Source organism: Chiloscyllium punctatum, chromosome 3, assembly GCF_047496795.1.
Source record: "Chiloscyllium punctatum isolate Juve2018m chromosome 3, sChiPun1.3, whole genome shotgun sequence".
In the NCBI taxonomy this organism is placed as follows: domain Eukaryota; kingdom Metazoa; phylum Chordata; class Chondrichthyes; order Orectolobiformes; family Hemiscylliidae; genus Chiloscyllium; species Chiloscyllium punctatum.
In genome coordinates, this window is record NC_092741.1 from 142,171,974 (window position 1) to 142,184,943 (window position 12,970).

Genomic DNA, 12,970 nt, shown 5'->3' on the forward strand with positions numbered 1-12,970 from the left:
GGGGGTCCTGCTTGCTGAGAGCTGCGGGCTCCCTTCTCTTTGGTCATTTTTACTAAGTATTACACTGTTTAAATGTAATACTAAGCAACTAATTAAATTTAACAGCTATTATGAATGATTTGGTGAGTGTGGTGGGGGTGGGTGACCCACTTTACCCAAGTCTTGGGAAGAACACTATAGACTCAGTCTTGCTGGGTCGCCACCATCTTGGATCTCCCAGAATTCATTTTTAATCATTGTAAACAAAAGGCACGATCAGTATTGGAAACGCCTCTTTGATGTGATGTTTCTATCGGGACCTTGAGAACTCCTCCAAAAGATCCAATATTTGGATAATAGAGGTTCCTCTGTACACCATTTAATGTGTCATGGCCCAACAATATAAGAGTTAATTCATCGCTTAATGGAAATAACTAGACTAGGGCAGACCAACAACAAAAAAAAAAATCCACAATCGCTCAAAACTCACCCAAGTCTAACACAAAATATAGCACAGCCTGAATGAAAGTTGAAATCATATTTATGAAACAAAAAGCAAATTTAACACAGTACATTTAAAAAATGTATGTAAGCTGCTCTTTGTACAGTCTCTCACAGAAAGCTTGTGTCAGCAGCTGACATCATGCAGGTGCATAATGGCACAAAGACCAGCACCAAAATCACATGTGTGGAACAGCACGGACACCAGCACGTGCAGAACGGCGTGGAGATTTCAGTGTGGACACTGGCGCATATGCAGAACGAAGCATGTGAACCGATCCCCACTGGAATCGTGCTACTTGCCAACAGAGGTAAGCGTTCTGAAAAATACCATTCCCCAATTCTTAAGCGATGTTATAGCCAAATCAAACCGCTGAAATGCACACTATCCCAGAACTACCTGTAATCGTGACTAAACAAGTCAGGCAGTAGCTGTGAAGCAACAGCTGAAATCTTCAGGTCAGCAACTTTTTCAAACCTTCACCACCACATATTATAAACAATAAGAATGACCAAAGTTCAAATAAGTTTAATCTTTTATTTCAAGTTCAAATAATAATACAAAAATGTTATAAAAAGTGTAAACAAGTTTCCATAGGAACACTTTAGAATGTGATTCCATCTCCTAGTCAACCATTTTGTTGCATACATAAACTAAACCACAACTTTAAAATTGAAGCACTCAGAACAATTTACTGGTTCCAAACAGCAGCCATTTAATATCACCCAAACATTCTACTTAAGACTGTCAAATGGCCAGTGAAGTTCTATGCAACAATCTAGACATTGACTCTTCCTGTTGAAGAGCATGAAGAACAAAGGAGTTCCATTCCACTTTCCCAGGCACAGGACGCCAGTAGAGTATTAGCAGCACGATCCTCTACTTGGGATGGAAAGTCACCTTCCTTCATTCGTTGCATTAGTTGCCTAGGAGAATAAATAAAATAGATTATACACCATGGCACTGCTTGGCAGTAGATGAAAGATGTTTTCAAATCTAAATTTCACGGAGACACTGAGATGACTAAGAGCAAACATTTAAGTCGGTGTTGAATCGATCAGGCTGCAAATTGATATTGCAGACATAACTGGTTTCCAGAAAATACTTCTAAGCCAAATTTCAAACTTGTGGGGGAAAGCACCATTTTAAACTGCAATATCACTGCACTATTCCAACAGGTCTCACGTTTTCTTTACTTTATTAGTGTACACTAAAATAGGAAAACCAAGAATGAAAATAGAGTGCAGAGTAAATAATGAAATACTGTACCACATTGGCCTTGACATAACATAAAAAATCTGAGGTCTTTGAAATCCATTGAATGTTGAGGCAGCAGCAACAGTGTAAGCTCCCATGTTCTCAAACACCATCCAATCTCCAACCTGAAGCTCTGGCATACTGCAACGTTCCACAATACGATCAAGTCCATCACAGGTTGGGCCCCAAATACTGGTCAAGTACAGCTTCTCATCAGACTTCTGTTTCTAAAGAAATAATAACTAATTTAATGCACATAAATTGCACATAAGTGTTCAAATAAAGATGTTAAGAAAGGTCTTACCTTAAGTAGAACTGGTATTACATGAGCATGGTCATATAGTATGCAGTTGAATGAACCATAAACACCATCGTTCACATAGTACATGACGGTCCTGTCACATTCATCATCCTCATCTTTAAAAGATAGTCACATTGTAAATAAACATTAAATTGAAAATGAAGTATGCCTTATTCCAATCAAGACAGAATGCTAAATTTTAGTTTGAATTCAGTTGCAAACATAGGAAACGTTTGCAAATCCAGGGATTACTTCAAACACATTTTGTTTTGAAGCAACAAGTCCATTATTTAGGATGGAGCAGCAGATGTAGTCTACATAGACTTCAGTAAAGCTTTGACAAAATCTCACATGAGACGCTGCTCAAGAAGCAAGAGCTCATGAATTCCAGGGCTAATTTAGCAAATTGGATCTAAAATTGGCTTTGTGGCAATTGGCAGAGGGCGTTGGTCATGGATTATAATTATGTTTGTGTCCAGTAGCATACTATAGCTTTATAATGTATATTAATGCTTAGATAACTATAGGACATCTGGTTAGGAAGTTCACAGATGACACAAACATTGGTGTTGTAAATATGGAGGAAAGTCTTTTACAGGGTACGCAGAAATGCATGAAAATGTTGCCTGAGCTGGAGCAATTCAGTCAACAGGAGATTTAGAAGGGATATGAGCAATTTGTTTCCACAAGGACAGTTGTGGGTACCTGGACTCCACTGTCAAAAAAGGTGGTAGAGGCAGGAACAAGACAATACTTAAAACACCATTAGGCCAGAGGCCAAATGTTAGAAAATGAAATTAGAAATAGGTAGATGGTTGATGACTGACATGATTTGCTGAAATGCCTCTTTCCACAATGTGAAAATCTTTTGACATTTACAAAAAAAAGCATAAAAATTAGTGAATTCTTAAGTTACTTGAATGATTAGATGAATACAAAGATATTGCAATAGAGATCTTCAAGAGGGAGCCCAGCAGATGCTCTATTCCCTGCTAATTATTTGATTCCCTTGCCCAATGTCTCTTATATTTGCCTTTTTAATTAAGTTGTATACTTTCAAATTCTCCAACATTCTAATATTTCATGTGCCCAAATGAATAGTCACTGTAATCTCAGAGGACTTTCGTGGTAACCTCCGTTAGTACAGAAAGTGGACCCACGCTAGTGGTGTCACTGACAAATAGCAAACATCAACACGATAAAGATTTCTGCGTCTTTCTGGCATGTTTCAGAGGGTAATGAATTTTATATAATCTTCTTTGAACAGAATTTCTGGGTTTAACATGCAATAAATGGCTATATCACCATGGATATACCCACCAGAGTTGCTCTGTTCAGTGAGAACCACTTTCTTGGCAATAATGTTCACAGCAAGTGTGTAAGAAGATGCCACGTAGAACCGACCAGGCTCAGCAATGACTTGAACCCCAGAATCAATGGGAAAGTATTTGTCCAGTGCAGGATTGATAACAGCTGCAATCTAAAAATTTTGAGAGTTAAGCAACTTTCATTTCCAGATAAGGTTCTCTTAAGGACCAATAGCAACATTTCTCACCTCTTCAAACTTAAGCTTCGTGTCTTCTGAACCAGGAAAGCCGCCACCAATATCAAGCAAGTACATGTTGTAGCCGTACTCTACCTACAATTCAGACAACATGGTAAGGAAGATAAAATGGGTAACATACAAATCCAAATGATGATACTTTTGATGGCTTCAAACTCCACTAAGAATAGAGGTATCCTCAAGCACACAACTGTTAAAGTGAAAACATTTTTAAAAAAACCTACCCCCAAATCAAAAACAAAACGAGCATCTGCAATAGCCTGGGCATATGTTTGAGCGTCTGTACATCCACTTCCCACATGAAAGCTTTCACAGGGGAGACAAAAATTAGTCCATAGTCAGTACCTAATAAAGCCAATAGAGTTCAACCAATGAGGTACAGGAGTGCTTTTAAAATGTTTAAATTTTTATAACACTAATGCATTTTTTAAAAACACTACTAATCTTATAACCTCGCAAACCTTCCAGCGTATCATCTTGTCTACAAGTAAATGCGTTCGTCCATAACTGACACAAGTTGTCAAATAATGCTGTGTAAATATTGTGAACTGAGGATAACATTATGACTGCAGGATAAAGGCTGTGGGGAATGGAGAGATACATGACAGATGAAGGCTAACTCGGAAGTATGAAGTAATACATTTTGTTAGGAAGAATGAGGAAAGACAACATATAACAAAAATGATACAACTTTAAAGTGGGTACTGGAAAAGAGAAGCCAAGGAGCACATAGGTATAAATCATTGAAGGTGGCATGGCAGATTGAGAAAGTGGTTAACAAGAAGTGTGTAGAATGCGGTGTTTTTAAAAACTGAGATAGTTTCCTTGGCTTGATACTCTATGGTGAAATGCTAAAGCACTGACTTGGCCAAAGTTGGAGTCATGTCCAATTCTGGATGCAGAGGTGAAAAGAGGTCCTGGGATGAGACTCCCCTGTTGTATGGATAGGCTGGGGTTTTCTCCTTAAAAAGTATTGAAGATGACTGATGAAGATGGTGAAAATAATCAAGGACCTGGACAGGGTAGAAGAGGAGAAACTGCCCACACTGGCAGAATGAGAGAACACCAAGGACACAGATTTTTAAAAAAAATTCATTTTGGATTTTAGAGTATAAAATGCAGCATGATTAATGCTGCCTAAAATCATGGAGGAGACACATTTTTCAACCATGGCATACGAAGAAGATCATTCAAACAGAAAATAATTTGCAGAGCAATGCAGAAAGAAGAATCTAGGAATGAACAGGTTGCCTTTACGGAGAGCCAGCATAAAGTGGCTAGACAACATAACCTCAGTGCATTGTAACTTTTTGATTGGTGCATTGCATCAACATCAATATTTCAATTAATTACAACTGTTCAAAATTAGAATAACTCAAACATGTTCAAATGTCTCATCTACCATGGAATTGCTCAAATCCAAAGTAAAAGTCAAGATAATATGAACAATCTACCTTACTCCAATAATGTCAATACCCAGCTCTTTGGCACGCTCAAGGAGGAGTCTACTAGTCTTAAGTGTTGCTCCAAACTTCACACTTAAGCGGCAGATTGCCTTGGAATCATCAGCAGCAATGCGCAGAACTAGCCTAGGACAGAGGGAGAGGTGGATGCATTTTACGCCAGGATTTGACGTTAGTTCGATAAAGGCGTCAATGAAACATTATAAAAAGGAGAATCCCAAATCCAGATGAATCACCACAGGCAACCTAAAAACATGAAAACCTGCACAGGAAACAACATCCCAGAATTAAGACCTGCCAGACCAAAGCCCTGACAGATGCGAGATCAACTCACACGGTTTGCTCAATAAGAAATTCTGAAATAATCAGGTCAAAAAACTAACAGACATTCTACTGTATCAAGTTATATACAAAGAAAGGCAGATATGCAATTGAAAAAGAGTGCTTTAGTATCATTAACGAATTAACTCATGCCTGAAGGGCAAGCAAAACGTTCAGCCAAGATTCTCCAGTATTTCACGTAAAAAACCTGATTTTGCCCATTCTACTAACTAAACTGAAATGTCCAGTCGTAAAGAAAGGCACATACAGGACAAAATGTAATTTGTCATCCTGCATATTTCCAGTGGACAGAGCTTTTCAACTCGTAATTAGATCTCTTCTTTCATTTGGAATCCCCGAAAATCCAAAGGACTGTTGAACATTTGGGTTCACTCGACATCTCTACATTCAAGATGTAAATGCAGTTTGAGAAAACACTTCCATTAGCTTTAAATACTTCATTTTTTTTCTTATTAGATTTGTTGAAAAACCGTGCAAACAAAATTGCAGAACTGATTACATATATCCATCCTCCACTACACTTAAATTAGCAGTTCGCCAAGTTATCTACACCTTACAAAAACATCCTCATTCTACATTTCATTCTCACCATCTAAATTTTATCTACTAACTCTATCACCCCCTTAAATATCTTTGAAAGCATCATTTCAAAAACATATCAGAAATTAAAGATCTGTCATTTCTTTATTTCCTTAAAAAGCCCAAAGCTATCCGCCAGTTCCAAAATTACTTCTGCATTTTTTGTACAAATTTGAAACTTTAATATAAAAACCAGCAACTTACTTTGCACTTGGATGACCTCTTGCTACTTTCATCAGCTCCACTTCACTATCAAATGTCATCATCTGCACCCCATGTGTAGCTGCATATTTGATTTGAGACAATTGTTTACATGGGTTGGCATAGATTATTTTCTCAACTGGAACATCAAGGGACTGTACCATCTGAATTTCAGTCTGCAAAGAATGACTGCATTAAAATCACTACAATAGCACAGGCAAGCTTAAGCTAGAATGCAAAAGTCAGGCTTTCACATACCTTGCTAGCACAATCAAATCCAGCACCCAAAGTAGCAAGAGTTTTAACCACAGCCTTGTCATCATTGCATTTGACAGCATAAAAAGGAGCCACACGAGGAAGAACCCTTTGCCAGCGCATGTGCTTTTTGACAACATCACCCAAGTCGGCAACATAAAAAGCATCTTTGTCATCCTAAGAATACAATAGTACAAGGTCAAATTTCCATGCTAGAAATACTTCTAAATTAAATACAATCAGTAGTGCCGAAAAATGCTGATAGCAAGTCCACAGAACAGCATAGTTTAAAATGGGGAAAGGAAAGCAAGGTCAGTTTGCATCACTTCAAGGTTAGATAATCAAGTAACTGGCAATCAAGTGACAAATACTTACAGAATGAGACACTTCATTTATTTTGCTTTCCAAGATGTCCCTTGCACTAAATCCTTCCTCAAGGAAGGCAAAATCAAATTCATTATTGCTGAAGTCATTCATTCTGAAATTTATAGGATGATGCACGAAGCAGGAATCTGCAATATGCAACAAACTGGAAAAAAGCAGTTAAGTGACATGGGACAACAATCCATCTAATTGAACACACTGTTAAACGTTAAACATTTATACTTACACAGGCAAGTAAGAGATGGAATCTAGTTAAAAGCAGAACTCAGCTGTCTGGCCAAGGTGGCTTTCCAACAGAGTTGAACCCTCTAAGATAGAGTGCAAGGTCTGGGCTCTCTGCGTAGCCGTTATATACCTTTGTGACTTGTTCTTTCTGAAACAGAAGAAATCAGACAAATTTGCACAATAAACAGAATTAAAAGTGAAAACATGCTAGCCCCTTTGAACTAAGCAAGTCACACTGCACAAATGCAAGCTACTGCTCTGCTCAGCAAGGTTAGTGTCTTTGGAAGTGGGCACTGTCATTCTTCACATGTTCAGTAAGCCATGATGTCCATGGTGTTGGATGGGGGGTGGACCAAGTTAAAAATCTCACAAACAACCAGTTACAGTCCAACAGGTTTATTTTGAAGTACAAGCTTTTGGAGCGCTGCATCTTTGTCAGGAAGCCAGTGGGGCAAGATCACAGAATTTCTATAGATCACAGTGTCATATAACTGATGCAATATATTCAACAAACCTAGACTGCTGTTAAGTCTTCCATCTTTTAGAATCCACTGCAGGCTTTGATTCATTAATATGCCAGTCCCAAAGTTTCCTTCAAATCACATTCTTGAGATAACATTAAAGTTTTATAGAAAAGGTGACATCTCAGCTCAGACAATGCAGGGATGTTCCCTCCCAGTTGGGGAATACTTCGGCAGTCAAGGACATTTGGCCTCTGATCTCTGGGTGACCATCCTCCAAGGCAGACTTTGGGATACGTAACAACGCAGAGTGGCCAAGTAGAAGCTGATAGCCAAATTTGGTACCCATGACTATGGCCTCAACCAGGACCCTGGATTCATGTCACACTACAGGTCACCCTTCTACACTATACACTCTAACACAAGCACACACATTCTTACATACTGACACACACGCGCTCTCTCTCAAATACACACAAACACCCCTATACTCTCACCCATACAGGCATATACTCCATCCCCATCAGGCAACACACTCTCACTCTCTCTGACACACACACTCTTTCTCTCCCTCACATGAATGTACACACACACATCTATGGGGTGAATTTGCATTTGCAGAACTCTTAATTGCAGATACATTCTATTTCGTTCAAAAAGTACAGTCAATACATGTGGCATTTTATAAATTCCTACTTTGGAAATAGAACCAGTCTGACGCAAGACTGGAATACATAAGACTCTAACCTTGCATCTTTAATGCACCGAGCTGTCACTTTTTAATAAAAGCTTACATTATCACAGGAATGTGACTTGAAAACGCTTTGGAATTATATATTAATGAATCAAAACCTGCAACCGATTCTAAAAGATGAAAGATTTAACAGCAATCTAAGTTTGTTCAATATATCGCATGAGTTGGATGACACCATGATCTTTTGCTATAAATTCTGTATCCTATGGTTCTGCTCCATAAGCTACCAGACGAAGGAGCAGCACTCTGAAAACTTATATTTCCAAATGAACCTGTTGGATTATAACCTGGTGTTGTGTGATTTTTAACTCACCTCAGTAAGATCAGTGACTCTTGTAATGGGCACATTCTCACTCTTCTCTGCCCAGCTCAGTAAGGTCAGTGAGTCTGCAGAGATTCCTGATGAAGAGCTTATGTTCGAAACGTCAACTCTCCTGCTCCTCGGATGCTGCCTGATTGGCTGTTCTCTTCCAGCACCACACTCTTTGACTCTGATATCAAGCATCTGCAGTCCTCACTTTCTCCCAGTGACTCTGCTCTGTCCAGCTCAGTAAGATCAATAACTCTGGCAGTGGACACAGCCTGACACTGCTCTGTCTAGCTCATTAAGGTCAGTGAGTCCAACAGTGTGGAGTGCCTCACTCTGCTCTACTCAGCTCAGTAAGGTCAGTGACTCTGGAGTGTGTTTAATTGGAAGCACTAGCTTTCAGAGCACTGCTCCTTCATCAGGTGGTTGTGGAATACACAATTGTGAGACAGAATTTATAACAAAAGTTTATAGTGTGATGTAACTACAATTATACATTGTAAAATACCTTGATTGTTTGTTAAGTCTCTCATCTGCTAGAATGACCATGTTAGTTTCACTTCGTTCATATGTAAATCACAAAATTTATATATGTAAAAAGCTACATTCTCAGGTTAACTTTAACAATTGGTGTCAGCCCAGATAATGTGTTGAAGGTGTTAGCGCTGTGTGCTGTTGTCTGTGTTTAGACTAATTCTATACTAAAACACACACATACACATATTAGGTTCGTGGGGTGAATTTGTACTTGCAGAGTTACATTGTACTTTGCTCAAAAACTGCATTAATCCATGTAAGACTCATTTTTTAGATTAGAATTGGCCTAAACATTATGGCACAGACAACAGCACACAGGAAACTAACATCTTCAACATATTATCTGAGCTGACACCAATTGTTAAAGTTAACCTGAGAATGTAAACTTTTTTTAAAAATCGTGATTTACATATGAAGGAAGGGAAACCAACATGGTCATTCTAATAGACGAGACTTAACAAAAAAAATCAAGGTATTTTTCAATGTATAATTTCAGTTACATCACACAGTAAACTTTTGCTATTAACTCTGTGCCTTACAATTGTGTACTCCACTACCACCTGATGAAGGAGCGGCGCTCAGAAAGCTAGTGCTTCTAATTAAACTTGTTGGACTATAATCTGCTGTTGTGTGATGTTTAGCTCAGTAAGGGCAGCGACTCTGGCTCTGCCCAGCTCAGACTGGGCAGTGACTGGCTCTGCTCTGCCCAGCTCAGATTGGGCAGCGACCCTGCCTAGCTCAGACTGGGCAGCGACTCTGGCTCTGGCCTGCCCAGCTCAGATTGGGCAGCGACCCTGCCCAGCTCAGACTGGGCAGTGACTGGCTCTGCCCTGCCCAACTCAGATTGGGCAGCGACCCTGCCTAGCTCAGACTGGGCAGTGACTGGCTCTGCCCCCACAGCCAGGACAGTGGGCACACTCTCGCCCCGCCCCCTGACACGTCTGCATTGATTGACGGTCCCGATGACCAATAGGAAGCGGGCGGGGGGGTGAAGGCCGCTCACCGGCAGAGAGCCGGCGGAGGATACTCCATCAGAGCGGCCGGGGAGGGACGGGGTGTGGGGGGCACAGAAACACCAGAGCTTCACCGTGATCACTAACATGGCGTTAATTTAAACACGTCAATACCACTCAGCCAATGCCCTGGGGTCAGGTGGATTCTCTTTATAATTTCACGCCGCATATTATTTCGTTTTTATTTTTACAAAGAACGATATGAAATCCCTCTGAGCGAATTCGACTTTCTTTTAAACTTACAGACGTGGCCGTTGTGATCTTCTGAGGGAAAACGGTGACTTTCCCGGCACCGTCAACCCAAATTAACACGTGGCGTTTAGCTGAAGTCACGTTATGACTTTTATATAAACGCACCAACGGCCTGACTCGGACAGGAACAGTGTGAGGGAAAACGGTTACCTTAAAAAACATTTACGAAGACTATGTCCATCGAAGAAATCCGTTCGGAAAATAAAAAGGAGCGCTCTCCTCCTTCACGTCCCGCCGCTGACAGGATAAAGCCGGTCGGCCGCCGTCCCGCCGCCTTTTATAGAGCGAAGCCGGGTTGCCAGGCGACGTCTCCGGCCCAAACCGGCCCTGGTCGGTTTGCTCTTGTCTGTGATCAGAGGAGCGAGCTCCCCAGCCCCGCCCATTGCCTCACGTCACCATGATTGACAGCTCCTGGCCAGTCTGCACACCACCCCCCCCCCCCCAACCTTGGGACCTCACTGCCAGCAGATTCAATGTTGGGGCTGGTCGTTTCAAAAGGAAATAATACACCAGCAGCATATTAAATCAAGATTGCTTGGAGACTACCTCTTGCCACGCCAACCCCCATGTCAGTCCGATGACGTGGTTCTGTTCAGTAATTCCCCATCAGCTTGTGGTTATGTTTCATTACAGGAGAACCTTGATTACCCGAACATCAATTATCCGAATTTCAAATTATCCAAACGAGATCTCAAGGTCCCGTAAAAACAGCATTAGGCAACTCAGCATTCAGTTATCAGTTAAATGGCATTATGACGTGCATTGTCAGATAACCAAGAAATGTGTGGATAACCAGCACTCCAAAATTACTGCTTGTTTCCAGTTATACAAACGATCAATTATCCGAACAAAATACTCTCTGGCCGTCTTGTTTGATATAATAGAGGTTCTACGGTATTCTAGTAGAGCAGGTTCTTTCATGCCTCTGCGGACCAGGTGGCACTTGATTTCCCACTCAGAAGGCAGTGATACCGCCAGTGGAAGGGTAAAGTCACCAGATTTTTACTGAAGCATAGGACTGCTCTGTCCTGAGAGACAGGTGATGGACTGGTGGTGGCTTAGCCTGCAGGTCACCATTTCTCAGGTGAGGGGAGAGACTAAGATTGAGTCCTGCTTTGTGAACTCAGCCAGTGTGGGAATTTAACCACTTTGCAAAGTAACCATCCAGCTGACTAAGCTTATCAGCCTCCTGTGCCAGAATACTGAAGCTATTTTCTGATGACATAGCTCTAGAGCAGATGGGACTTGAAGCCAGGCCTCCTTGGACATTAGGAGGAATACCACTTTGCCACAGTTTGCTCAGTACTACATCACATCCAATTCCTAAGCATCCACATGTTCAAACTGCATTTTTGCAATGAAATTATTTTGCTTACATTCACTTGCCATTGAGGATAACATTTCTCAAGAAGTAGTAATCATCTTTCTTCCTATCCCACCTCGAATAAAAAACCATGCCTCTCTGGAGCATAGAGTACTTTGATTGAAAGAGCAGCTCTTCCATATAAAGTTGATGCTTCCTTATTAGTCTTTTTGCTTACATTAACACCCTTCAATCAGTAGTGAGACAGTGGAGTATCAGTTCTCAATTCGTAATTCTCTCTATTCACAGTTGTTAAAAACTTCAGATGGGAGCCAACTGCCACCGGGACATTAACCGCCTCAACCTGTCTACCACCCTCCCCCACTCCAACCTCTCACCCTCACAATGCGCAGCCCTCCAATCCTCTGCTCCAATCCCGACCTCACCATCAAGCAACAGATAAAGGGGGCGCAGTAGTAATCTGGCGCACTGACCTCTACACCGATGAAACCAAACGCCAACTCGAGGACACCTCTTCCTATCGCCCCCTCGACCATGACCCCACCCCCCATCACCAAACCATCATCTCCCAGACCATACAGAACCTCATCACCTCAGGAGATCTCCTACCCACAGCTTCCAACCTTATAGTCCGGGAACCCCGCACTGCCCGGTTCTACCTCCTTCCCAAGATCTACAAGCCGGACCACCCTGGCCGACCCATTGTCTCAGCATGCTCCTGCCCCACTGAACTCATCTCTACCTACCTCAACACTGTCCTATCCCCCCTAGTCCAGGAACTCCCCACATATGTTCGAGACACCACCCATGCCAACCACCTCCTCCAAGACTTCCGTTTCCCCAGCCCCCAACACCTCATCTTCACCATGGATATCCAATCCCTCTACACCTCCATCCGCCATGACCAGGGCCTCCAAGCCCTCCGTTTTTTCCTCTCCAGATGTCCCCAACAGGTACCCTTCCACCGACACACTCATTCATTTGGCCGAACTGGTCCTCACCCTTAATTTCTCCTTCGAATCCTCCCACTTCCTCCAGACCAAAGGGGTAGCCATGGGCACACGTACGGGCTGCAGCTATGCCTGTCTCTTTGTTGGCTACGTAGAACAGTTGATCTTCCATAATTATACCAGCACCACTCCCCACCTCTTCCTCCACTACATTGATGTCTGCATTGGCGCCACCTCATGCTCCCACAAGGAGGTTGAGCAATTCATCAACTTCACAAACGCATTTCACCCTGACCTTAAATTTATCTGGACCATCTCTG

The 12,970-nt window shown here is 41.6% G+C and overlaps 1 protein-coding gene across 1 annotated transcript; it reads right to left on the reverse strand.

Annotated features, from left to right (window-relative positions):
• Positions 1-1,004: 1,004 nt before the first annotated feature.
• odc1 (ornithine decarboxylase 1) lies at positions 1,005-10,703 on the reverse strand. Its single transcript, XM_072561724.1, has 12 exons — positions 10,527-10,703; positions 7,054-7,200; positions 6,819-6,972; positions 6,447-6,620; positions 6,192-6,364; positions 5,058-5,192; positions 3,824-3,909; positions 3,595-3,674; positions 3,360-3,519; positions 2,043-2,155; positions 1,751-1,965; positions 1,005-1,407 (listed from the first exon to the last, which is right to left on the reverse strand). The coding sequence occupies exons 3-12, from the start codon at positions 6,918-6,920 to the stop codon at positions 1,260-1,262; spliced, it is 1,386 nt and encodes a 461-aa protein (XP_072417825.1). The 5' UTR covers positions 6,921-6,972; positions 7,054-7,200; positions 10,527-10,703; the 3' UTR covers positions 1,005-1,259.
• Between the last annotated feature and the right edge of the window lie 2,267 nt (positions 10,704-12,970).